The following is a 27,090-nucleotide window of genomic DNA, read 5'->3' as shown; positions in this document are numbered from 1 at the left end:
GAGCCCTGCCCTGGGAAACGGCTGACGATGCTGCTGGAGCTGTGTGTCCTTTTGGTCCTTCTGGGTGACCGGCCCAGGCAGCACTTACTACCTCAGCAAGAAGAAACCCAAAAGGGAGGACAAATGCTATAGCTGCATTGAGCAGAATCACCACGCCAAAGAACTTCACTGACACCTTGCAAAGACAATAATCCTTGGTGCGTCCTTGGGTGAACTAGATTACAGAAACTTGGGCACAGCACAGGAGATACGCCAGTTTTAACCACCTCAGCAGTCTGAGATCCAACCAACTCATCACACTGGACCGAAGGTGGCCGTGTACAGACAAAAACACCAGCAGCCACGAAGGCGCGGAACCGCTATTGCCGCCAACTGCCTGGAGCCGCGCCACCCCCTTTATCACTTCGTTGTCCCGCCCTCCGCCCGCCCTCCGACCAATGGGCAAGCCGCCTGCCTCAGCAGCGCTGGCCAATCAGCGTCTCGTTGCTGCGGGCGAACGTCAGCATCTTCCTCCCCTCAGCGACGAGGTGACCAATCAGCGCGTTTCTCCACCCTCGGAGAAGCCCGCGCGGAGATTAGCCAATGGGCGGCTTTCGCACGCGGTGCTGTCAGCCAATCAGCAGGCGCCTCCTCCCTCCTTCAGTATAGAATAGGGACGGAGAAGAGGAGGGGGAGACAAGATGGCGGAGGAGGGGGCGTGTCGGCGGTGGTTCATGCGGTAGCAGCGGCGATTAAGGGGCGGGGCGAGGCGGGTTGGGGCTGGGCGGAAAAGCGGCGGCTCCTCCGGCAGTGCCCGCTGCTCAGGCAGCGGCAGCAACGGCGGTCGAAGGGGATGGGGGGGGGGGAGCGGGGACGGGGGCGGAAAAGCGGCAGCTCCTCCGGCCGCAGCCAGGACGTGTCTTCACCGGCACCGGGGGCTGCGGGCGGGTGTGGGGCCGGGGGACTCCGTGGGTCCTGCAGCGGTGGCCGTGGGGCGGGTTGGGGCGGCTGTGGCGTTACCTGTGGGGCGCTTATGGGGCTGTTATAGGGGCTCTTAAGTGGCGTGTCTGGAGCGGTTATGGGGCAGGTACAGGGCAGCTACGACAGTACCTGTGGGTCAGCCATAGAAACTGGAAAACGCTAGAAACTGGCTGGAAGGATTATATTTTTATTGCATATTTGAATGCCTGGCCCTAAATGCAGGTTGAAGATGCTAAATAGGAAACACTCTTTTGAGGGGATTTAAATGTAGCATGTTTGTTACTACTTGTTTATATAGCTTTTTTATAATTTCCATCCCATTATTCTCAGTGCCTTCTTCCTAATAATAGTGATTTCCACCAATGCAGACAAGAGCAACACCAACTAAATGTGGAAGAAAAGTCACTTTGGTAATACAGGAGTATTGACCTTGAGAAGACAGATGGATTTGAAACGCTTCTCATTTTGTTTTGCCTTCCCCGGCATAGCGGGCCGTGCGTATGGAATTTCTTGAGACAGTGTGTGAGCTGCTGCATGGTGAATGTTGTACTGGGGTGAGTCTGTCCAAATTCTGAACCCATGCACTGTGAGCTGTGTGTGTATGGGTATCCTTATGGTAAATAAAAGGCACCAGGGGAATTCCCCATGTGGCATAAGGCATAAACACCTCAAAAGGGTCACAGGGCCTACATAAACACATGACATGCTGGCAAAATAATCCTGGTGTTTGAAGTATTGTTTCCATTTCGTTTACCTTCCTCATGCTTGGTTCTCAGGTGTAATGAAATTAATAAACAACAACTGTTCGCTATGTGTGCTCCATTGCTTCCTATTTTTGTGGCTCTGTGGCTGTTTAACCAGCTCACAACCGGGGTTTAACCATGTGTATCATGTGCTGACCCCTTGTTGTATTCGTCATGAGGGTACGGTACAGAAACCTAAGGTTTTGAGGGATGGTTCTGTTTTTGTAAAGGCCTGAGTACCCAGGGCTTTTCAGCGACTTAGTGAAAACACAAAACATATTCAGTCATATAAATGACTCCTTTTGGTGCTTCAGGATAGGCCGTGCTTCACAGGGGAGCCTGGGTACTCCATCGTGTAAGGCACTGCTGAGTGTGCTAGCGCCCGTCCTACCAAATACTCTGTAGAAGTACCATGGGTTTTCATTATGTTTGTTAAGTTTTGAGGATTTCTAGGAACTTTTGTTTGGGTTTTTTTTGTTTCGGTTGTTTTGAGTTGTTTTTTTTGTGTGTGTTGTTTTTTTTGTTTTTTTTTTTTTTGTGAGAATTATGACCAGAGCGCCTGTCACAGATGTTATCGTTCCAGTTTTACATTCCTTTTCACAGTATCACAGTATGTTTGGGATTGGAAGGGACCTCAAAAGATCATCCAGTCCAATCCCCCTGCTGGAGCAGGAACACCTACGTGAGGTCGCACAGGAACATGTCCAGGCGGGTTTTGAATGTCTCCAGAGAAGGAGACTCCACAACCTCCCTGGGCAGCCTGGTCCAGTGTTCTGTCACCCTTACTGAGAAGAAGTTTCTTCTCAAATTTAAGTGGAACCTCTTGTGTTCCAGCTTGGTCCCATTACCCCTTGTCCTATCATTGGTTGCCACCGAGAAGAGCCTGGCTCCATCCTCATGGCACTCACACTTTATATATTTATAAACATTAATAAGGTCACCTCTCAGTCTCCTCTTCTCCAAACTAAAGAGACCCAGCTCCCTCAGCCTTTCTTCATAAGGGAGGTGCTCCACTCCCTTAATCATCTTCGTTGCCCTACGCTGGACCCTCTCCAGCAGTTCCCTGTCCTTCTGGAACTGAGGGGCCCAGAACTGGACACAATATTCCAGATGTGGTCTCACCAGGGCGGAGTAGAGGGGAAGGAGGACCTCTCTCGATCTACTAACCACCCCCCTTCTAATACACCCCAGGATGCCATTGGCCTTCCTGGCCACAAGGGCCCAGTGCTGGCTCATGGTCATCCTGTTGTCCACCAGGACCCCCACGTCCCTTTCCCCTACACTGCTCTCTAATATGTAATTTCCCAACCTATACTGGAACCTGGATTTCCCCTCTCAGAGACAAAGTTACCTCTAAATATCATCCTTTTTTGGTTTATTATTACATGGTACAGACAGACAGAGAAAGGGAGGGATCTCCTTTACCCCTGCTGAGGGAAGGAATTCAGCAGACTCAATGGAGGAATCCCATCCTGCATTTCTATTCCCAGAATTTGAAGGAGATTCAGCTCCCTCCCATCTCTGCCACAAACCCACAGGAGGTGGGATTCCTCTTTCCTTTTTTCAGGTGGGCATGGAATAGACAAACAATATAGGCATGTCAGCCTCTTTTCTCAACTCCAGTGCAAATTAATGGAAATGGAAGGCAGGAGTGAGATGTTCAGATGCAAATACCTGGTGACATTTGAGTGTCCAGACGTGGTGCATGGTATGTTCAGGTAACTGCGAGCTATAATGGAGAAGTTCATAAAGACAGGGTAATATCTTAGGGATGATACATGTGAAGCTTGGTGTGAAATTCCTTTGACCAAGTGAAAAGACAGCTGATGTCCCAATAAAGGCCAAAAGAACCATTTCCTACTCATTATGTTCACGACAGTTTATAACTATTTTCATATGAACAACTGCAGTCCTATACCATTAGGACAGCTCAGTGTCTCTCTTGTCCATCAGCTGAATTTACCAGCTCTCCAGTGACTACACTGGCAGTTGTCCCATGTTCATCCCCACATTGCCTCATTGAATTCAGGGCAAATATTCAATTTCATGTTCAAATCCAGGCCCATAGAGCTACATGAGATGCCAAGGCTAGCATGGACCACACAGGACCTCCAGGAAATCCATTCCCATTCAGGGCAGCTGTGTCACAAATGCCCCAGACAGCATTGCAGGGTGGGATTTATTGTCTGTGTGCTGTGGGTTGATACAATCAGTGCAAGGCATCAGAGATCAGAGAGGCAAGGTCTGTCTCTTCTCTACCCAACAGCATCAGGCATTGCACAAACAAGCAGCAGATCACACAGGAATCTTTACTCACTCTCCTGATGATACAATCAATGAAAAGACCAAATACTTTAACAGTGTGCCTGGATCCATCTTGTTTGCAAGGTCAGCATCCTCAAGTACAGTGATGGTTCATATCAAAACTCAGTTGAAACTCAAAGAGAAATTCCAGGGCACCCATATAAGCTGTTGCTACTTCAACAACAGCTAAAGAAGAACCCTAAATTCTGTGAGACCACTACTAAATTTAGTAAGACTAGGTGTAGGTAAATCCAAGGTACTTCATGTCTTTGCCTCAGTTACCACCAGCAAGGTCTTCCAGGCCTTTGTGCTTTCAGGCAGGACTCTGGAGTAGAACAACCAGTGGTGGATAGGGATAAAGCCAGGGGTTACATAAGCAAACTGCACCCTTACCAGACCTCGGGACCAGAGGGTTTGCATCCAAGAGTGCTGAGAGAATGCTTTTCCCGAGGACGTGCTGGTCTGTTATGATCCTGGTAAGAAAGGCCCTCAGACTCTTTGAGGTATTTGAAATGTTGTTCTTTAGGTCTAGTACTATAAGAGGAGTCATAAAGACAATCTCACGTCCCTTTAGATGGTGGGAACCCCAGGTGGTGTGGCATTGAGTGAACATCCAAGACAAACACTCTTTCATGGTGCAACAGCTGAGGTACTGTAGCTGAAATGTGTACTGCCAGGAGGTGTCCCTTGTCCTGTCACAGCACTGTGACATTTTTGGATTAAGTGAGATGTGGTGGGACAGCTTGTTTTTCTGGGGTGCTGCAGTGGAGGGATACAGGCTCTGCTGGAGGGTGTAGCAAGGAGGATGAGGACAAGAGGATGCCCCTGTGTGAAGACGGATTTCAGATATATGGAGCTTCTCAATGAGATTGGCAACAAGTTGAGTTAGCCTGTGTGAGTGTGGAGGAGAGGAGAAGTCAGTAAGGGTGACCTGGGATTTCACAGAACTGGTCCACAGCATTGCCCTTGCATAGTGGTAGTGAAAATGTATTGACCATGTGTAGGAAACAGTTGAGAAACCCACTGGCCCAGGCAGCTGCTGCCATGTGCACACAAGCTCTGCTGCCCAGGAGGGTCCCGTAGTGCAGGGGTTGGCAGATGGCAACATAACGATCATAGGCCATGATGGTGAGAAGGGAATACTCAACAGAGATCAAGGAGAGAAAAAAAAAGAGCTGTGTAGCACATCCTCGATAGGAGATAGTCCTGGTGTCCCAAAGGGAATTGGCCATGTATTTGGGGACAATGGTGGAGATGGAGCCCAAGTCGAGGAGGGAGAGATGAGGAGGAAGAAGTACATGGAGGTGTGGAGGTGCTCATGGAGGGGAGAAGGAGCTCATGTCTGGTGGGGGCTTTCAGCCCTTTTACATCCCTTGATCATCTCCACAACAGCCTGTCCTATGCTGTGGCATCACCTGAACCTCTTTCCCTGCAGGCTGGAGACATCCCCCCTGCTACCCCACCTTGCTCTTGTCTGAGCATCTTCCTTCCTTTGCTGATATCTCTCCATCCTCTCCAACTGTTCCTTGAAGCACAAAGACTTGGGTGATGCTGACTCCCTCTGGGTGACCTGCTCCACCACAGCACTGCCCTTCCAGTTACATTCCTTTCTCTTCATGGCCAGCCTGGACCTCCCAAGCTGCACTTTGTGCCATTATTTCTTTCTCAAGCTCTTTCCCACTATGAAGAAAACTTCCACCATCTCTGAAACCACCCTTCAAGCACTCTCAGGCTACTCCTACACTGCTGCATCCTACCCAGCGCTGCTCAGCCAAAGCAGCCCAGGTCCCTCAGCATCCCACACTACGTGTACTATGTCCCAAACCCTGCCTTGGCAGAGCCCTGCACTCTCCAGTTTCTCCATACTTGTCCAAACTGGGAAGCTGCACACTGGCGCACACCCGTGTGTGTGGGTCACACCAGTGCTGAACCGAATGGGATGAGAACTCCAGGTGGCTGGGTGCCCACGCTCCTCCTAATGCGGCCCCATGTGCAGCTGCCTTGTTCATGGTGAGTGCACCACTGACATGTGTGGCAGCCTTTGTAGTACCCAGGTCCTTCTCCTCAGGTTCACTCCTCAACATGTCAGGTCCTGGCCTGGATGGGGTTGTTCTCCTGTCCCAATACAGAACTCGCCATTTCTCGTTGTAATTCTACAGACCTTTCTGATGGGTAAATCCCAGATTTTCTCCTGGTCTGTACTCTCCCTGGACTGAAGCTCCTTTTGCTCAGCCGTTAATGTTTGCATGCAGGTGGCTTATGCTGATAAGGGTGCCTCTCCCAAGATAACAGCACAAGGAGTTACAGGACACTATGAATACCACCTCCTGGAGAAACTGTGGGGTCTTGTGGGTCTGGTTCTCATAATACCAGAGGTCTGTAGTCGGAGGGGAAGGTTCCCTTCATGTGGGAGAGCAGCAGGAATGCATGGAGCTCTGCCTGGGGACAGATAATATGAGCTGAAAGCTGAGGAGACAGCATGAGAGAGCAGAACAACATGGGCAATGTTGTGGTGGGTGGACATCAGCTACTGCCTCACTGATCAGGAAGAGGAATTAGATGAGGCCTCCTTCAGACAAATGAAAGAAGTCTCATGTTTTCAGGGCTCTGTCCTCATGGCAGACCTAAGATATCCCAATACCTGCAAGGTACCAGCCATCCAGGAGGGTTTTGGAGTTTATTGGTGAGAACTTCCTGATGTGATTGACTGAAGAGTCAATGAGATGAGGTGCCCTGTGGGACTTCAGACTTACAAGCCAGAAAGAGTTGGTCAGGGATGCAACAGTCAAGGGACAAGGAAGTAGAGTTGAGGCTCCTGGAAGATGACAACAAGGCAAAGAGCAGGATTTCAGGAGAGCAAGCTTTGGCCTGCTGAGGGACCTACTTGGGTCCTATGGAATATGACCTCGTTGTCTGCAGCATTTTGTCTCTCACATTTCCTCCCTCCTCTCTCCCACCTGCTGTTGTGCAGCGTTTTTTACCCTTTCTCAAATACAGTATCACAGAGGTGCTGCCAACATCATTGAGTGGCTCAGATTTGGCAAGAAGTGGGTCCATCTTGGAGCCAGCTGAAATCGGTTCTGTCTGATGTCAGTCAAAGTCCTGTTGTCTTCTCAGACAGGCGACAACTGTAGCACACCCACACTCACCCCCAGTTCCAAGTCTATGTAAATCCAGTACAGGGTGACAACGTGTTGTATGTTACAAACTACTTGGTCATGGAGAACAAATGGAAATGATCTTCTGTCAGTAACCTGAGGATGTCTCCTGTCAATGAGCAGGTTCCTATGGGGAACTGTAATTGCTCTGACATTCACTGGCCAGGTAAAGCAGCAGGTGCCAGAGGATCTTGGGCCAACTTCTTAACATGACTGCCTGGTGGACCAACAAGGGAGATGCTCAAAGGGATCTGTTACTGGCAAACAAGGCAGAGCTGCTGAGGGACGTGAACAACAGTGTCCACCTTGGCTGCCGTGACCATGAAACAGTGCAGTCTCAGGCACCAGAGGGAAGGGAGGAAGGCCAGTAGCAGAGCACAGGCTGGTGGGCTCCAGAGGAGAAGACTTTGACATACTGGGGGATGGCAGCCAAGTTGGTGACATGGTGACATGGAAGTAGGTCTGAAGGTTGAAGGAGCTCAGGAAATTTGGTAGGCCTTACAGGACAGCCTGCTCCAAGCACAAGAATGATCTCTCCAAGTACCCATGAAAAGCAGCATTTATCTTGTGAGGTTGCTCATCTGATCTGATGGAGCTCCAGGGCAAAAAGGCAGCACACAGTCTTTATCAGGAGACGCTCCTGGTCAATATGAATCAGATATCGCTGATGCCATCTGTTCTGGAAGTGAGGGCATAGGAAAGGGGAAGGAAATCAAATAAATTTGACTTTATAGCTATTTATTATGGAAATGCTCTCTGTTTGGCTGTTCCTGGAAACTCCCTAATCATCCACACCAAACTTGAAGCCTTTAGGAAAATGCAGCAGAGAGCCTTGGCTTGTAAGGGTATTTTGGATGTTAATGAGCCCTCTGCTGCCATGACCCTGACTGCAGATACTGAAAAAATTAACAAACCTCCAATGAATTAAAAGGCAGAAGCAAACTCAAGTTTCTGAGGGTGTTTGGGATCCCACAAAGGGCCATCGCTGACACAGCTGTGAAGGAAATAAACAGTTCCTGTCCCTGGAGGCTGGTGAAGCAAAAACTCAGGCACTGGTTACAGGTGGTAAAGGCGATGGATGCAGAGGTGGCTCTGATGCCATGTCATCCCTTCATGTTGGTTTATCATCAGAAAGTCCAAGCCCTGACCCCCAGGGTCTGGCAAAGGAGACCCTTTCAATCAAATGTTTCTCAAGGCTCTGCCTGTTGTCAGTGTGAGTGTATCTGTGTTTTGGGTGTGGGTTTGATGCCAAGTGTCACTTTAACTACTAGGCTCTGTTTTTCTGAGGAGCTGGCAATGCCTGTGAGGACCCCAAAGCCCATCCAGCTTCTTTCATAGACCTGACAATGGTCCTCAGTCACCTAAGCCATCCCAGTCCCAAACTTGCTTGAATCCTCAATTTGGATCCATGCCCCAGAACTGAAAGGCACATGTTCTTTCTTCTGCTGTCCTAAAATATATACATTTAAAAAAAAATAAAAATAAAAGAAAAAATAAAAGAAAAAAAATAATAAAAAAAAAAAAAACAACCAAAAAAAACCACCAACCAAACAACAACAACAAGAACAAACACACACACACACAAATCAGTCTATTCCACATTAGCATGACCAGCACATGGTCTTCTTCGGGTCTTTTTCTTGCCTTTAACACATTTACTGCCACACATAGACCACTCTCTTCCTGCACTCCTATGTGTCTCACAAACCTTTCACTCTTGTCCTCCAGTAATGGGCCAACACTCCAGGAGGGTCATTTCTCTTCCAGTGTCATGGATGACTCCTGAGGACCATCGAAGTGTAGGGACTGTGAGAGGGGAGCAGAGTAAGGTCAGCTCATGGGCCATGACTGAGCATTGCGAGCCCCAGCAGCAGCCATGCCCGATCACCCAGGCACAGCCATGCCCACAGCATATTGATGTCACTACCATATATGATTAGCCCTAGAGAAGCCTGCCTTCTTTCCATAAGCCTCCAAAAACACTTTCTCCTATTCCCCCTCCACCCATAGATATCAACCACATTCCACTTGTGGACTCAGACACGGTTGTAAAGATTTGCTAAAGTCATCAGCCATCACCCTTTTCTACCTCACATCCCCTGACGCTCTCTCCCACTCCTACACATGGCCAGTCACGGCTGCTCAGGGCCTCTTACTCTTCAGAAGAGGCCTTGAACTTATTGGTTCTTCCTGGTGCTTGGTTATAATCTTCCTCGCTCCCTCCAGAGCTCATGGTGAGCTTTCTTGGTCATGACAGGGCCTTTGTATCCATCTCTTATGAAATGGTTGTCTTTTAATGATCACCTGTGCAGAAGGAGCTACCACAGAAAAGCACCAACTATATAAGATCTGATGATGTTGAAGTAAATGCAACAAAACCTTGTTGAGTCACCCCGTAGCTGTGTCTTTCCAGCAAAGAGTTTCTCCTGAAAAAGGGATCCAGCCTCTGTCACTCTCTGGAGAGGCACATGAGAAATGTCCATGTCACCTGGGAACAAAAAGGTTGAATTTTGAAAGACCACTCTTTATCTGAACTTCTTAGGCATGTACTTATGGATGGGGCATCAGGCCTTACAGTGCAGCAGAGACTGGAGTTCTGAGTTCCCTTCTGAGCACCCTACCTTGGCAGTTTATTCCATCCATGTAACAGCTCTGTCTCCAACACTGATGGCTCCAGCAAATCCAGTCAGGTCCCTGGCTGAGGGCATTGCCTTCACATTTGGGCTGAACCAGCCCAGCTCTGACTCATCATAAGGAAACCTGGTACCAAGTGTGCAAGACCCCATATGTGCAAAGGTTTTGTTTCAGAGCACAGACATGACATGGTTAAAAGATTGTTGAATGTCTCTCTAGACCTAGGAGTATAAAAGCAGAATAAAATGTCTAAATTCATTCAACTGAAGATATTCCTCCCCCAGCTTGAAGAAATTAGATCCTTTGCTGTAACATCCCTGGTGTCCTGTCTAATGATGGGACAAGAAAACATTCTTTTCTTGCCAATTTATTTTTTTATACGAAGAATACAATGCTGGAAAGAAGTGTCTCTGCAGAGGAGAGAGAATCAACATCACTGATTACTTCAGGTTGTTTCAAAGGATGTGCCCCTGGAGCCCCAGGGACACCTGGAGGGAGCCCAGAGGGGACAGAGAAAGGGACATCATGTGCTGCTCCTGTGCTGCTGAGCTGGGCTGGGCTCCTGGCACAGAGGGAGCTCATGGAAGCGGCAGCGCTGCAGAGAGACAGCTCTGCCCAGGAGCAGCTCCTCTGCACACGCAGCAGGGATGAGGGCTCTGCCTGCAGCACCGAGGGGAGAGGAGCCAAAGAGAGAGAGAGGAAATGCAGTCTGGGGTGGGAGCATGCTGAGAGCTCACTGGGAGATAAATCTTCACAGATATTGAGTCTGTGGCTGCAGGGCATTGCATTTGCAAATCATGGTAGAATCTCTGAAAACTGTCACATTGCAGAGCCTGCAAGAGATGTAAGTACAACGCCCAGAGATACTCTGATGCAGAGGCAAAGGATGTGCTGCAGAGCAGGGATCACCTCCTGCACTGTCAGAGGGACAAGATGTGAATTCTGCCTTCTCCCAGGGATGGTTGTGGGTTGTGAATGTAAATGTGTACCCAGGGGTGCCCAGGGCTGTCCTGCAGAGCAGCGCCTCTGCACCCCAGGGCTGTGCTGGGGCAGGGACTCTGCTGCCTGCCAGGGTCAGCGCTCAGCCTGCCCGGGAAAATCCCCACGGTGCTGTGGGGAGAAGCTGTGGGTGTAAGAAGTGACGCCTTCATAGAAGGGTCCTTCTGCTGTTGAGGAATATTTTGTTGGTTCAGGCTGCTCAGAGCTTCAGCTCACTCCCACAATATTTCCAAAAGTAGGTTTCATAAAGAAGGTCAAGACAAGTGTTAACAGCAATATAAGAAACTTTCCTGAGTCTGTGTTTTAGATTTCCTGCTCTTTGGAAATGGCAAAACATAAATGGAAAAGGAGTTCTTAATTTTAAACAAGTCCTTGTGACTCCTGAACTGTAACTATGGGTGATCAGTAGGATTGCTAGGAGGTTCCTGACATGCCTTCAGCCAGTCCCCAGCCTGTGGGAGACACCAGCATTACCTTGGCTGGATATCAGGCAAAACATCTGGCATGTCCTTTTTTCTGACCTGCAAACAGAAGTATGTGCCCAGGCAGTGCCCTGCAAACAGGCAGGATTCTGTAGGGCCAGGGTGAGTGCACAGTCTGTGGGATGGGGTCTGTGAGCACTGACGGGGATAAAACAGGACACAGGAAAATATCTCCCAGGGGGGGAATCTCCAGAATGCAGGGTTGTGATATGGGAAGGAAAGGAAACTAAAACAAGAAATGTTGTAGGAGTGTCCCGAGGGAGTGTCCATCACAGGGAGGGAGAATTCTGAAAACTCACTTTGATCTCCTCCAATGGAGAGTCCTACTCTGAGCAGCCCCCTCACCCCCTCTCCCCCCAGCAAAGCCTCTGCCCTCAGGGCCAGGGGCTCCAAGGCATGAAGCAGCTCCTGTGCAGCCAGAGCTCCAGTTCCTCTGCAGAGCACAGGGGCTGAGAGCAGCTGCCCAGTGAGGTTGGTGTCTGGAAGGTGGCTGCACAGCTGGGGAAGGGTGACGCTGTCTGAGTGCCCGGCTGCCTCTGCCCTGGCCTCTCTCACACCCACCCTCACCGCATTTTCCTTCTTGCTCCATTGCTCTGTATTCTGTTGCTGTGATCCTGTTCTTGCTGTCAGGCTCTCTGGGGATGGCAGTTTCAGCTGCAGAGTCACAGCCTGATCTTGTGGGTCCTTTTCTGCAGGTGCGTCCATGGAAACACGTGTCCCAGCTTTCCTCTGACCTGTGGGGCTGTGGGCAATGCAGTCTGTGGGGCTGGGGAATGAGCTGAATCTCCCTGAATTAAATGCCATCATTAGGACTTTTGGCTGTCTCCTTGAGGCATCCTTCCAAGCTGTGAGCTTCACTCCAGGATAAAAATCTGTCCCACAGAATCCTTGTGTTATCTGAAACCCCAAGGACAGTCACAGAGATACTGCGACAGAGAAAATGCTGTTAGGTTTGTGAGATGAGCCACGTGTGTCCTGGGCTAAACCTGGGATGCTGAGACCTTAGCAAAGGGTGAGACATGTCATGGTCTGAGGTGGATCCCTCTGCTCTCAGCAGTGCCTGATGGCTTTTCAGGTCAACATGGGAGTGTGATCAGCCTCCATCTCAGAAAGGTGCCAGCCCAGGGCAGCTGGAGCAAGACAGAGGGACAGATCAGCTCGTTTCACTGTGCAGTAAGCCACAGACAACGTCTTGCATCACAGGACTCATGCTGTTCTCCCCCAGTGCAGCAGAAACGCTAAGGGTTTCTGACACCCAAGAACCCTCTCAAGGTGAAATTGGGTGTAAGCTATAAAATTCTAGAACTCTGAAACTGCCCTTACCATTCCCGTATCTTATCACGGGGAGTGCAGATGCTGACCGGCCTGTCGGCATTAGCAGTGGTTTGCACTTGACAAGGTTGAACACCAGGACTGGCCACCTCCCCTGCCCACTTCTTTAGAGTCAGGCTGACTTATCAGGAGCCCATGGTAGAGGGCCAGTTCTTCATCAGATGCTTATCAAGCACCAACCAGGGCTCCAGCTACAAAGCTGAAGGCGGTCTCCAGGAAAAAGAAAAGTGTCTGTGTGTGACAGTGGGGCTTCTATGGGAAATGGCTTTGATTTTGCTCAGAGAATTCTTTTGTAGCTTGTCATTGTCTTTTTCTCCTATGACATTGTCCTCATGCCCAGAGGGAGCACGTCTAACAGCAGCTCCATCACCCAGTTCCTCCTCCTGGCGTTCACAGACACACGGGAGCTGCAGCTCTTGCACTTCTGGCTCTTCCTGGGCATCTACCTGGCTGCCCTCCTGGGCAACGGCCTCATCATCACCACCATAGCCTGTGACCAGCACCTCCACACCCCCATGTACTTCTTCCTGCTCAACCTCTCCATGCTCGACCTGGGCTTCATCTCCACCACTGTCCCCAAGTCCATAGCCAATTCCCTCTGGGACACCAGAGCCATCTCCTATCAAGAATGCACTGCCCAAGTTTTAATGGTCGTCTTCTTCTTTGGAGCAGAGCTTTCTCTTCTCACCATCATGTCCTACGACCGCTATGTTGCCATCTGCAAACCCCTGCACTACGGGACCCTCCTGGGCAGCAGAGCTTGTGTCCACATGGCAGCAGCTGCCTGGGCCAGTGGCTTTCTCAATGCTCTGCTGCATACGGCCAATACATTTTCACTGCCGCTCTGCAAGGGCAATGCTGTGGACCAGTTCTTCTGTGAAATCCCCCAGATCCTCAAGCTCTCCTGCTCAGACACCTATTTCAGGGAAGCTGGGCTTCTGGTGGTTAGCGTCTCTTTAGGATTTGGGTGTTTTCTATTAATCATACTGTCCTATGTGCAGATCTTCAGGGCCGTGCTGAGGATCCCCTCTGAGCAGGGACGGCACAAAGCCTTTTCCACGTGCCTCCCTCACCTGGCCGTGGTCTCCCTGTTTATCAGCACTTCCATGTTTTCCTACCTGAAGCCCCCCTCCATCTCCTCCCCAAGCCTGGACATGGTGGTATCTTTTCTGTACTCAGTGTTGCCTCCAGCAGTGAACCCCGTAATCTACAGCATGAGGAACCAGGAGATGAAAGTGGCACTGGAGAAGCAGATTCAATCATTTTTCTGTCAGCAGTAATAAGTTACCCATGTGTCTTCAGAAGTTATTTCCAGTTCATCTCAGGAATCTCCTGCGCATTGAGCATTTGATCTGTGATAACCATGTTTGTCAAGGAATTTCTTCATCCATGGCACTTCTCCAGAGGCATGAAGCCAGCCTCTCTGACTCGGAGGCCTGTATCTAACGAATGGTCAGGATCTGTTGATCTAACAACCTGGGGAAGGGGCTCTGCTTGTGTCTCTGCAGGTTCTCAAGTGAAATGGATACTGTCAAGATGTGTACGACCTTGTTGCCTTCTCCTTGGAGTCTCTGGGTGGCCCATCGGCAGAGGCCTGATTCAGCAAGAAAACGTATGGCTTACCTTAGCAAACTTAACCCATGCAGCTATTTTCTGTGCTTCTTTATCCACACCAACAGATCCTTTTCATACATGCTTAGTAGGAGTACCAGCAACAGAACATTTAGGTAACTTATACAATGAAACTGTTAGAAGCAATTGCACCAAGCCAGGAGTTATGCAGCCATTGTGGTGGTGTCGGGAAACTTGGAGACAGACTGCCTGGGAAAAAGCTACATGGTACCATGATAAATTGTATAAGTTTAATGATTTTCCTGCATTGCCCCTTGAACCACAGGAATTAGACATCATGGGAACCTTACAGGTACCTATTTGCTTTTATCTAAATTTCACAACATGTCTAGTATATAAATAGTTTAGGGTTTGATGTGTCCCCTACAGGGTTGTATGCCAGTCACTCCCTGTGGTGCAACACCACAAATCACTCTTGGAACAGATCCCGTAGGTTTACCTGAGGATTTGGTTTTGATCTGCGGGCAGCGAGCATGGAAGAGCATCCCGGCAAGAGCATTAGGAGGGCCTTGAGACTTCGGACAACTAACATTCTTTCACCCTGACATTTTACCACACAACAGAGCCGTATGGCAAAAACAAGACATACATCAGGTCTCAGAGTCCTGTAACTCAAACACAGAATTTTGGAATAAAGCTCAGAGAGTTTCAGCAAGCCTTTTTTCATCTGTAGGTACTGCACATGCACTTACAACTTTAAAAAAACTAGACTGCTGTCTCACAAAAGAAGCTAAATCTATGAGCCCAGCCCTGGGTTGTCTTTTAACAGATGTCAGTGCTGTCAGACATGCTTCGCTGCAAAACAGAGCTGCCAGTGATTTCTTCTTATTAGCTCAAGGTCATGGCTGTCAGGAGTTCAAAGGAATGTGTTGCATGAACCTCAGTGATCACTCAGAATCCATCCACACCAGCTCCTCCAGGGCTTCTCTGGGATGTCTTGGGGCTGCCCGGGGCCAGCTCTGGCCATGGGCATGGCAGGACGCTGCTGTTTCTCCTGCCCTGGGGCACTGTGACTGCTGCGATGCTGGGTGCTGGCCCTGTGACATGGGGGTGATGGGGCCCCCAGGTGCAGCCCCCCTACCGCCCCTCTCCCCAGCACCCTTTGGAGGAGCCCTTGAGGTGCTGTCCCCAACCGTCTCTGTGCCCACGAGGCCCAGGGGACTGTCCCTTCCCTTAGTGGCCAGGTGCTGGGCACAGCTGCTGGATGTCCCTGACACTTCCTTTGCCATTCACATGGTTTATAGGTTCTTCGTAGGTTGCTTTGGGTTTGTTGGTTTAGTTTGGTTGGTTTGCGGTGGCTCTTTCAGGTTGGTTGGTTCTGGCTGTTTTGGTTTAGGTTGGTTATTTGTCTGGGGTTGGTTTAGGTCATTTGCTTTAGGTTGTCTGAGGCTGGTTGGCTGCTTGAGGTTCGTTGTTTAGAGTCGGTTGACTTTGGAGCCTTTTTTTAACACATTTTCTAGGTTCTTTATAAGTCTTCCTTTTTTTCCAGCTTCTTTGTTTGTAGCTTCTCAGTTTGTAGCTTCTTTGTTTCTACATTCTTTTTCGTCAGCTTTTGTGTTTCTACCTTGTTTGTTTCTACCCTGTTTGAATGCTCATTTAAGTTTGTTTTAGCTCGGTTTATATTACTTAGTTTTGGGTGTTTTTTAAGGCTGGTTGTTTGACGGGTGAATTTTGGGTTGGTTGGTTTATGCTGAATCAGTTACTTATGGGTGATTTGTAGGGTGTCTGTCTGTAGCCCATTTCCGGTTGGTTGGTTTCTGTTGCTGAAGATTGGTGAAGTTGAGTTTAGGTTGTCTTAGGTTGTTTGGTTTAGCTTTGTTGGGTTAGCTTGGTTTAGGTTCGTTAGTTTAGGATTTATGTCATTTTGTGAAGGTTGATCTGTGTTGTTTCATGCAGGTGGAAGCATAGGGAGCAGATTTCTTCCCCTCTGGGCAGCTGCCTTATATTCTGAAGATGTGGATATAGCTTTATTCTCAATAAGTGTATCCTTGGTATTTAGTTTCAGTAATTTGCTCTCTCAGTAATTATTCCACAGGAGGTCATGTTAACAATGAATTACTTTCCTGAGAATGAGCTCTGGGTGGGGAACGGAACCATCATACGGAACACACGCATGATTAACAGTAATCAACTGAGACTTCGCTCTCAATTGAGAACAAAGTATTAGAGCAGTAAACAAACGGTGACAATGAAAATAATCAACAATATGGGACGATGGATGAATGGGATGAAAATAACACTAGTGCAGGGCATTGCAAAAGACTAATAAAATAATCGAACCTCACCGAGTGAAAGTTAATATTAATTCTAATAATCCAAAGGCAATTAATTAATGATGACTCGCTGACACCGGTTCGATCATCGAAAGCGCCACGGGGAGTCATGGTAGGTTGGGCAGCCGGGTGCCTGTCCAGGAGTGCCCAGGCCAGATCTGCCACAGCACAGCCCGGCCCCACTCCCCAGGGCTGTGATGGGCCCTGGCGAGGCCGCGGGGGCTCCAGCCCCGTCTCATGGACACAGCAGCGCCGGGGCCGGTACCGGGTTCCTCGAGGCGGCAGAACCGGCGCAGCCGCCATGCTCCAAACCCCGCCCACGGCCCACCCCGCGGCCCAGCGCCAGCCAATGAGCGCCAGCAGCGGCGCAGCCCAGGGCTGGGATTGGTCAGCGCTGCTGCAGGGCTCGGTCTGTCAGGGAGCGGCTGCACTCAGCCGCTCAGCCCCGGGACGGGCAGTGGCGGCTCATGGAGAGGCCAGGGAGGGCACAGCGCGGGTCAGGGGCGGCTCCGCTCCCCACCGGGCCTGGGCCGTGTGGCCCGTGGGTCCCCGGGCTCCTCTCTCCGGTGATCCCCCCATGCTGTCCCCTGGGCCAGGGTGGATGTCCGTGTTGCGTCGAGTTGCCGCTGGAGCAGGACGAGGATGTAGGGGGATGGCCCCCAGAGCCCCCCCAGCCCAAGGCCCCAGGGCCGGGGCAGCCGGCCTCTCCATGAGCCGCCAAGTGAAGGTGAATAACCATGAAAGAAAGAGGAAGACTGCCCCGTCCATGGAGCTCTGCAGAAGGAGCGTGGAGCCGTACATCATGAGGCGATATAGTTGGCATCAGCACGTAGAGAAGACTTTTGTAGGGAAGACTTTGAAGGGAGCGGCCTGACTCCATGCAGCTGAAAACCTGAGAGCTGGCAGTGTGCTGAAGGGATGGGGAGAAGTGTCCTGGGCTGAACAGAAACCTGTGGATGACACAAGGTTGGAGAGATGTGCTTTGCAGAGACTGGCAGGAGTCCTTCCCAGGGATGAGCGGGATGAGCTTTGGACACAAGGAAAAATAAAGCGGCTCTCAAGCATGGTTTGGAATGAGTGCCACTGTCACTAATAAGAGAAAGAGGACCGTGCCATAAGGGAACTCCTTGTTCTTCAGGAGAAAAACTGAAGCTATTTCATGTCCTTACTTGTCAAAGCAGGTGTAATTTTTCAATAGTTAACTTCTGGTATCACAGAATCCCAGAATGTCAGGGGTTGAAAGGGACCTGGAAAGCTCATCCAGTGCAATCCCCCCATGGAGCAGGAACACCCAGATGAGGTTACACAGGAAGGTGTCCAGGCGGGTTGGAATGTCTGCACAGAAGGAGACTCCACAACCTCCCTGGGCAGCCTGGGCCAGGCTCTGCCACCCTCACCAGGAACAAGTTTCTTCTCATCTTTAAGCGGAAACTCCTGTGTTCCAGTTTGAACCCATTTCCCCTTGTCATACCACTGGTTGTCACCGAGAAGACCCTGGCTCCATCCTCCTGACACTCCCCCTTTCCATATTGATCCCCATGAAGGAGTCACCCCTCAGTCTCCTCTTGTCTAGCTCCAGAGCCCCAGCTCCCTCAGCCTTTCCTCACACGGGAGATGCTCCACTCCCTTCAGCATCTTGGTGGCTGTGCTGGACTCTCTCCAGCAGTTCCATGTCCTGCTGGAACTGAGGGGCCACAACTGGACCCAATATTCCAGGTGAGGTCTCCCCAGGGCAGAGTAGAGGGACAGGAGAACCTCTCTGACCTACTGACCACCCCCCTTCTAATCCACCCCAGGTACCATTGGCCTTCCTGGCCACAAGGGCCCAGTGCTGGCTCATGGTCATCCTGCTGTCCACCAGGACCCCCAGGTCCCTTTCTTCTATGCTGCTCTCTAATAGGTCATTCCTCAACTTATACTGGAACCTGGGGCTGTTCCTACCCAGATTCAAGACTCTGCACTTGCCCTTGTTATATTTCATTACATTTTTCCCCGCCCAACTCTCCAGCCTGTCCAGGTCTCTGGATGGCAACACAGCTTCCAGTGTCAGCCACTCCTCCCAGCTTGGTGTCATCACCAAACTTGCTGACAGTCACTCTATTCCCTCATCCAAATCATTGATGAATATTTTGAATAATACAGGCCCCAGTACTGACCCCTGAGGCACTGCACTAGATACAGTCCTCCAACTGGACTCTGCCACATTGACCACGACTCTCTGGCTTCTTCCCTTCAGCCAGTTCACAGTCACCTCACTACCCGGTCATCCAGACCGCACTCCCTCAGTTTAGCTGTGAGGATGCTGTGGGAGACTGTGTCAAATGCCTTACTCAAGTCAAGGTAGATCACGTCCACCGCTCTGCCATCATCCATCCATCTTGTTATGTCCTCAAAAAAGTCAATGAGGTTGGTCAAGCACGACTTCCCCTTGGTGAGGCCATGTTGACTGCCCCTAATGACCCTCTTATCCTTGATATGCCTTGAGATGGCACCAAGCATAAGTCATTCCAGCCGTTTCCCAGGGATGGAGGTGAGCCTGACTGGTCTATAGTTACCCAGGTCCTCCTTCTTGTCCTTTTTGAAGACTACAGTGACATTTGCTTTCCTCCAGTCCTCAGGCACCTCTCCCGTTTCCCAAGACTTGGCAAAGATGATGAAGAGTGGTCCAGCAATGACCTCAGCCAGCTCCCTCAGCATCCGCGTGTGGAGGGGTTTCTGTTAGATGGAGATTTATTGTTGAATTAGTCAGGCCCAAAGGAATCTCAAGGCCACTTCGAAAAGCTGAAAACAGGACCTGCTCTGGGAGAGAGGCATTTCTACAATAACAAGGCCTCAACGTGACGTAAATCAACGGACCTGTCATCAGTGGGACTCCAGCGTGTGGACAGCTCGGGAACATAGATGATATCCAATGAGTGAATACATGCGTGGAGCGTGGACGTGCGATCGGAGAATAGTTGCATATATAAGGAAGCTTGTTTCTGTAATAAATGGCTTTGCGTGATTCACATTAAATTGGAATGCTGAGTCCTTTATCGTTCCAACAGCATGGAAGGGGTTTTGGGAAAGGGACCGATGGGGCAGTCTCTGGTAGGGTATCAGACACCCCAGGGTGAGGCTGGGTGACATTTTCGTGAGCTGAAACCTCCAAAGGCGGGGATCACCGAGAGTCCCCGGGTGTCCTGCTGCAGGGCAGCACCACCCGCCTGCTCAGTTTTTCCTAATGCTCCGTTCAAAGCTCCCTGGAGGGTGTTGGTGGCTGCTGCCTCTGTCCCACCAGCCGCCACTGCAGAAGGGTTTGCCTCCCCCATCATCTCCCCAAGCAGGAGTCGCTGCTTTTCCAGTGCCCTGTGTCCCCTTCAGCAGACTGAAGAGGCCCAATTGACTGAGCTGCTCCACAAAGCTCAAGTGCCCCTGACCCCACCATGACAGATGTTCCTCTGGACCTTCACCCGTGTCGTAGTTTAACCCGAGCTGGCAACACAACCGCGGCAGCTGATCACTCACCCCCAACCCCTTCCCCTCCCAATAGGGGAGAGAATCGAAAGTGAAGGGAGAAATTTGGACTGAGAGAAACACAGTTTAGTAAAATAAAAAAATGCTAAGAGACTTCTAGTAAATATAGATAAACCCATCATAACTCCCACGCCCTTCTCCTCAGGACTGCTCAGCCGGTCACATCCCAGCCTGTCCCGGGACACCAGGTTTGCTCCGCCCCCAGCGCACACCTTGCGCCTTGGCCTTGTAAGACTTGCAGAGGCTTTTGTTGGCCAAATCCACCACGGTGTCCAGGTTCCCCTGCACTGAAACCACAGTGTGTGACCATTTAATGATCCTGGGGCGTGGCCGGAGCGCGATGACGTCACAAACAAGCCCCGCCCCCGGCAGGCTCCGCCCCTGGCGTTGCCGGGACGCGCAGGCGCAGCTCAGTCCTGTTCTGGACGCGGAGCGGAGTGGACGGCGAAGGCGAGGGGAGGAGTCAGTGGGCCGAGCCGAGCGCGAGCGACCGCAGCGAAGGGCGGGACTTGAGGAGGAGGCGCGGGAAGCGTGTGTGGTGGTGGAGAGGGAGAGGCCGAGAGACCGGCGCGACCTCGAGGCGGTGGCACGTGCGGCGACACGCCATGGCGGGCACGGCGAAGCCGAGGGAGCTGCTGAAAGCGCGGCGGGACGCGGGCGAGGCCGGGGCGCTGGGCCGGCTGCTGAGCACCTCGGCCACGAAGGTGCTGCTGCACAAGATCGAGTTCCAGGCCGCCAGCCACGGCTTCTCCGGCCAGCCGGAGCTGCTGCGGGCCAAGTACCTGCTGCTCAACCCCCGCACCGAGCCCGCCGAGCACCCCCGCGGCGCTGAGGAGGGACAGCCGGGCAAGCAGGGTGGGTGCAGAGGGCCGGGGGGCTCTCCCTGCGCTGCGCAGCCCGCGGCTCACCCGCCTCTCTCTCCCCGCAGGCAGCGACCGGACCCCGGGGCGCCTCGGGGATGGCGTCCCTGCGCCCCAGAAGGGGCTGTTCCCTGCAGGGCGCCTCGCCATGCAGTGGCAGCGTGTCCAGCGCATCGGCGCCGGGCTGCTCAACCTGGGAAACACCTGTTTCCTCAACGCCACCCTGCAGTGCCTCACGTACACGCCACCGCTCGCCAACTACCTGCTGTCCAGGGAGCACAGCCGCACCTGTGAGTGGGGAGGGGAGCGCCCGCCTGTCCCGGGGCTGCGCTCAGCACCCTGCGCACGGCTCTGCCGGGGCTGTGCGGCTGCCGGGATGTGCCTTCTCTGCTCCCTCCTGCCCATTTCTCCGTGGAGAGGACATTCCTGCATACGGGAGCATCCACTTTTCCTGGCCGTAGCAGTGTTCCCGAGCTCTGCATCCTGCGTCTGAGAGGCTCTGTCTGTGCTGGACACAGCCAGGACTAAGATGGGTCCATGAGGGTCTGAGCAGGGGTCCCAAACAGCCGCAGCCTGTGGGGACCGTGTGAGCGCAGGGCACAAGGCTGCGTACAGGCTGCAGGTGCGGTTCACAGGCGGCTTTGAACGGGAATCTGGTGGGCTCTGCTCCGAGCCGTGACCGAGGGGAGCACGTGGGGCTCACAGCCCTGTCCCTAGGGCTCCGGTGGGATCGACCCCTCAGGGCTGACCCGTGGGCTCATCAGCGAGTCCCTGTGCCCTGTTTCCCCTCCACGTGGATGCTGTCTCATCTGGAGGGTTGCAGCGACTGGTGCTGTGACTGGGGCTGTTCCAGCCGGGGTGGTGTGTGCTGGTCCCTGTGACCCCGGGATGCCCCAGAGCTCTGCTGCAGCACAGAGCTCATAGGAAAACTGAGCGTGGATGAGCCGTGCTGGACCAGAGATTCCCTGTCCCCTGTACTGCCTCTATCTCTCCTGGGTTTGTCCTCAATGTTCTGTCTTCTCCTCTCCCACTCCAGGTCACCAAAGCGGCTTCTGCGTGACATGCGTCATGCAGAACCACGTCACGCAGGCGTTCGCGAACAGCGGCAGCGTGATAAAGCCAGTGTCCTTTGTCCGAGACCTCAAGAGTAAGGATGCCCTCGCGTCCCCTCCTGTAGCCGTGCAGGAGGGCAGAGACTATTGCAGGAGCAGAACCTTTGAGATCAGGGCAGGTCTTGGCAGAGGTTCTTCCAAGACGACTCACTGAGCCTGCCAGGGCCTTCATGGGCCTTGTGGGGCTTCCCCCACGGCCCACATGAGTCTGACGTCTGGTTTGGGCCGAGGGAGCTCAAACCCCGCAGTCGCTGCCCCGAGGGAGGGCGGGAGGACCTGCCTCTGTTGCAGCGCGTGCTGCGGCTGATCCCTCCCTCTCCTGCAGAGATCGCCCCGCACATCCGCTTGGGCAGGCAAGAGGACGCACACGAGTTCCTCCGTTTCACCATCGATGCCATGCAGAAGGCCTGCCTGCCCGACTGCACCGAGTATGTGGGGCCTCTGGTGGTGACAACTGCCCTTGTCTGCTGGTCCCCTGTGCCCGCGGGAGGGGACTGTGGGGTGAACGTGTCCCCCAGGCTGGGCTCATGGAGGGAGGTGCTGACTCCAGGGTCTGGGGTGGATGGCCCAGCTCTCTGCCCCTCTGTGACACAGCCCTGGGCTGCTGTCTGCCTTCTCCTGACACCTCCACCCCAGCACAGCTGCGGTTCTGTCCCCAAATCCTGTGACTGGGCTGGGTTTGGATCCTGAGGACACAGCGCTGGCCCGTGGGGGTGGCTCTTGGGGCGGGCGCTGTGTGATCCGAGCTGCCGTCTCTAGGTTGGATCGCCAGACCCAAGCCACCACCCTGATCCACCAGATCTTTGGCGGTTCCCTGCGGTCCCGTGGTGAGTGCTGGCTGCCAGGGCCTGGGCCTGTGACTCTCAGGGCTGCTGTTTCCCCGAGAGCCTTGCAGTAACTTGGGAAAGTCACTAAGCATGTGCAAATTATGCAGAGCTGCAGCTGGTCAGTCTTTTGGTATCTGTGGGTCACGAAGCTGCTGGCTGTGGGTCCCCAGCTCATTGCCACCAGCAAAGGAACCCACGTTGCCAGCTGTCCCGCAACACTTGTTGTCCCAGCACGTACAGACTGCGAATGCTGGTGCTGCCGTCCCAGAGCCCAAACGCGGAAAAGGGCAACACGGCAGCCGCCTGCGCTGTGCTGGGGGTGGTGGTGCCGTGTTGTGCCAGGGGGTGCTCACTGCTCGTTCTCTTGCAGTGAAGTGCTCGATGTGCAAAGCAGTCTCGGACACCTTTGACCCCTGTCTGGACCTGCCGGTGGAGATCACGGTACCGGGGCAGGGTCAGGTGGGGAGGAGCTCTGCTCTGCAGGGGATGTTCCTGCAGCTGCACCGCTACTGCTCGAGGCTGTTTAACCTGCCAGTGTCAGGCACGGTGCAGGCAAGAGGGAATCAGCTTCTGTTGTTGCGCTGCCTCCTCTGCCTGGCCCTGACCTCTCCTCTGTCCTGGCAGCAAGCCGCAAACGTAGAGCAGGCACTGGAGCTGTTTGTGAAGCCAGACCTGCTGGGCGGAGAGAACGCCTACCTGTGTGACAAGTGAGTGTGCGGGGCTGGGGCGGGAAGGGGCCGCGGGTGTGCTGGTGGGAAGCAGGAGGGCAGCTGCAGTACAGGAGGGCTTCTCTACCTGCTCCACCGCTAAACCGTGACGTGCGTGGCTGTGAAGCCTGCGATGAAGCCTGTCACTCCTCATCTCCCCCGTCTTGAGATGGGGACCTGAGCCAGCAGACCTGGCCGTGAGCAGGTGCCCTGGAGCAGAACCCGCTCTCACCAGGGTCATTTCCGTGGGGTTTGTGGCTTGGCCAGGGCTGGCAAGCACCTGGGTGGTGGAACAGCGTGAACAGCTCAAGCTCTCCCTGTGCAGATGCAAGAAGAAAGTGTCGGCAACCAAACGCTTCACCATCCACCGAGCGCCCAGGGTTCTCACGCTTGCTCTGAAGCGTTTTGCCGACTTCACTGGAGGCAAGATCACAAAGGTGAGTGCTCAGCAATCCAGAGCGGGGCTGTGTCCTGTCCCGAGGCCCTGCTGCCCCGAGCAGGGTGGGAGGTGGTTCTGTGCGCGGTGCGAGCTCTACCGCAGTCCTGCAGCCCTTCCCCAGCTGTGCGCTGCGGTGGGAGTTTGGCTCATACCGGCATCTTCCTCACCGTGGGCTCTGCCTGGGGAGAGTGGGTTCTCCCTCCCTCGTGACACGGGACTCGTAGGACAGCTGAGCTGCTCTTGCCATCTGCTGTGCAGGCTTCTGAGACATCCTCTCTCTGCAGGACGTGGGCTACCCTGAGCTCCTGAACATCCGCCCGTACATGTCCCAGACCAGCGGGGATCCGGTCATGTACGGGCTCTACGCGGTGCTGGTGCACTCGGGGTACAGCAGCCACTCAGGACACTACTACTGCTACGTGAAGGTGAGCCCAGGGCGCTCTCTTGGCACCTCTCTGTGCTGGGGGTCGGCGGGTGCTCAAGGGTCCGTGTAATGCGCAGACAGGAGGGTGCTCAGCAGAGGTGCGTGCTGTGGAGCACTGGGGGGTACGGGCCGTGCTCCGTCACAGGAAGTGTGGAGTTCTGCTCTTGCAGAGACCCCTCACCTGCCTGGGGTCACCTGCGTGTTTTGCGGAGCGGAGCTGTGCCGACGGGTGCTGTTCCTGCTGCTTCTCAGGCCAGGAGCGTCCCTGGACACAGCCCAACCCCGTTCTCTCTCCCTCCGCAGGCCAGCGACGGGCAGTGGTACCAAATGAATGACAACGTGGTCCGCCCCAGTAACATCAAGGTGGTCCTTAACCAGCAGGCGTATGTGCTGTTCTACCTCAGGTGAGCGTGCCCTGTGTCCCCGGTCCCTCTGTCCCTGCTCAGCGTGTGGGACAGGGCTGGGGGCACATGCCTGGATGTGGGAAGGAGCTTGGCCCAAGTAGCCCCAGTGCCCACGTGCGTGTGCTGGCTCAGGGGAGGGCGGCAGCCGTTTGTTGTGGTTTTGCGGCAGCTCAAGAGCTCCTCACCTCCTCGGAGCTTCTGGCTCCTGGTTCTCGTGCGCAGCTATGACGAGAGTGTTGCAGTCGCTCCGACACTGGCAGTTAACACGTGCCCTGCTCTGCCTTTCCCAGGATCCCCAGCCCCGGGAAGAGCTCAGAGGGTCCCGTTTCCAAAGCTGCCTCCAGCCTGCCTGGCCGTGTCAAGCTGCCTTCTGGGTCACCGTCACCCAAGCTGGCCCTGAAAGCCAAACGCGTGGCTGCAGCGTTTCCCGGTGACGCAGCCCAGAGGCCCAAGAAGCCGCGCTCCTTGCAGCCGCCACCCGCGCCCAGAGCGGCTCCAGGACTTTGTGGCCCCAGTCACACCAGTGGGGCCAAAGCGCAGGTTCCCCGGAAGCGCTGCTGGGAGCCCGGGCCCCTGCCCGCCTCCCCTGGGCTGCCGGAGCCCATCCCTGGCCAGGAGCCGTGGAGCAGCGGGGAGAACACCGGGACACCGGCAAGGGACCCTCGCAGCAGGGCTTCTGCCAGCCTGGTGCTGGCAAAGCTGAAAGCCTTCTTGTCGGCCAGGGCTGCTCCGCAGCCCAGCAGCACCATGTCACCACCACCGGCCAAGAAGCTGGCGCTTTCCGACACATAGGTGAGTCTGAGCTTCTGCCCAGAGACTTCAGTAGGTGCCTCGTGCCTCCGGAGCTGGGGCTTGTGTTGGGGAGTGCAGGAATGATGCTGGTACCTTGCTAAGCAGGAGGCGGGCGGGGAGAGCCCCTAAACCCCAGGGCTCTGCCCTCCCTCTGGGTCGGGGTGCGGGGCCAGGCCCCCGCTCTTGTTCCCATCCCTGCAGAGGCTGGAGAATTGGCTGCTGCCTCCTTGCTCAGGACGGCGGGGTGGCTGCGCCAGTCCCTGGAGCGGGGCGGCCTTGCCAGCCTTGTCGGGGCAGCCGGTCCCCGGGGGCGATGGGAGCTGGTGACACCACAGCTGGAGTCTGCAGAGTCGCCTCCTCCCCAGGCAGCGGCTGCACCGCCCACTGGGCGCCGCTGTGCAGCTGGGGCTGGGGACGGCGCTGGGGGTTCTGTTCTTAAAGTTTCCTTCCTTTTTTCCTTTCTGCATCTAAGGGAAAACATTTCTGATTCTTCTATTCCCCCACTTCCCTCTCCCTGTCTGTGTCTTTTCCCCTCCCCTTTCTCTGGGCTCCCCTTTTTGTTTTCTCCTCTTGGCTCACAGCAACCTCTTTTATTTAGACCACCAAGTTGTTCTTTATGTCAATAACTGCAGGGCGGCCCCCCAGGGAAGGAGAGCAGAGGGGACCACCGTGCACGTCCTCACCTGCTGCTGCCGGTTCCTGTGCCCGCCCCAGCCCTGCGCTGGGTCCCTGTGGGGCCGGTGCGCTGCCGCCGGGACACCGGGCAAGAAATTGGAGCGTTCCCTCGGGAACCGGCTGGGCTGGCGGGACAGCGGGAGCGGCCAGAGGAGCCACAGGGAGGATCCGAGGCTGGAACAGCTCTGCTGGGAGGAACGGCTGAGAGAGAGTCCTCAGCACTCGGACGACTCCTGGGAGAGATTTCCGTCAGATACTTCTTGGTGAAGATTTCAAACATGATTTCATAAAAGAGGGGTTTTTTTTCCGAGTTGTTTTCTATCATTTTTCATCGTATACAAGAAGTGATAGCAGCATTCTACCATGGGTATTGATCCAGGGGGTCTCCTGGAGACATCTGGATGGGCAGGAGAGCAGCCCTGTGAGGCTGGACATTGTATGGATGAATTTGCCCCTCACCCCTCCCCAGTCCCACCTGTTCCCTCACCGGCCACCTGGGACTTGGCCTCACCAAGCTGGAGCACAAGTCTGATGAGGAGCGGCTGAGGGACCTGGAGGTTCATCTGGAGAACAGGAGCTGAGGGGAGACCTTCTGATCTCTGAACTGCCTGAAAGGAGCTTGGAGCCAGGGGGGTCGGGCTCTGCTCCCCAGGAACAAGCGCCAGGAGCAGAGGAAACGGCCTCAAGTTGCGCCAGGGGAGGTTGAGGTTGAATCTGGGGAACAATTTCTTCCCCAAAGGGCTGTGGGGCATTGGAACAGGCTGCCCAGGGCAGTGCTGGAGTCACCATCCCTGGAGGGTTGGACAGACCTGAGATG

General features: G+C 53.6%; 2 protein-coding genes across 2 annotated transcripts; both read left to right on the top strand.

Moving 5' to 3' along the window:
• The first annotated feature begins 12,944 nt into the window (after window positions 1–12,944).
• On the top strand, window positions 12,945–13,892 carry LOC135579943 (olfactory receptor 14C36-like). The gene has a single exon (XM_065069996.1). The coding sequence runs from the start codon at window positions 12,945–12,947 to the stop codon at window positions 13,890–13,892; it is 948 nt and encodes a 315-aa protein (XP_064926068.1).
• A 6,746-nt stretch (window positions 13,893–20,638) lies between these two features.
• On the top strand, window positions 20,639–25,598 carry LOC135579942 (ubiquitin carboxyl-terminal hydrolase 36-like). The gene is made up of 11 exons (XM_065069995.1): window positions 20,639–20,892; window positions 20,966–21,183; window positions 21,930–22,040; window positions 22,331–22,433; window positions 22,765–22,832; window positions 23,203–23,273; window positions 23,457–23,539; window positions 23,865–23,976; window positions 24,263–24,403; window positions 24,706–24,806; window positions 25,097–25,598. The coding sequence occupies exons 1-11, from the start codon at window positions 20,639–20,641 to the stop codon at window positions 25,596–25,598; spliced, it is 1,764 nt and encodes a 587-aa protein (XP_064926067.1).
• Window positions 25,599–27,090: the final 1,492 nt, after the last annotated feature.

This window comes from Columba livia, chromosome 7, assembly GCF_036013475.1.
Source record: "Columba livia isolate bColLiv1 breed racing homer chromosome 7, bColLiv1.pat.W.v2, whole genome shotgun sequence".
Taxonomy (NCBI): Eukaryota; Metazoa; Chordata; class Aves; order Columbiformes; family Columbidae; genus Columba; species Columba livia.
This window is presented reverse-complemented; position numbering and strand designations above follow the sequence as displayed.

Excerpts from the sequence above, each read along its gene's own strand:
- LOC135579943 (XM_065069996.1), top strand. The coding sequence starts at position 12,945 with ATGCCCAGAGGGAGCACGTCTAACAGCAGCTCCATCACCCAGTTCCTC.
- LOC135579942 (XM_065069995.1), top strand. The coding sequence starts at position 20,639 with ATGGCGGGCACGGCGAAGCCGAGGGAGCTGCTGAAAGCGCGGCGGGAC. Across the intron at positions 21,184-21,929 it reads CAGGGAGCACAGCCGCACCT|GTCACCAAAGCGGCTTCTGC; the intron begins GTGAGTGGGGAG and ends CTCCCACTCCAG. Across the intron at positions 23,540-23,864 it reads AACGCCTACCTGTGTGACAA|ATGCAAGAAGAAAGTGTCGG; the intron begins GTGAGTGTGCGG and ends CTCCCTGTGCAG.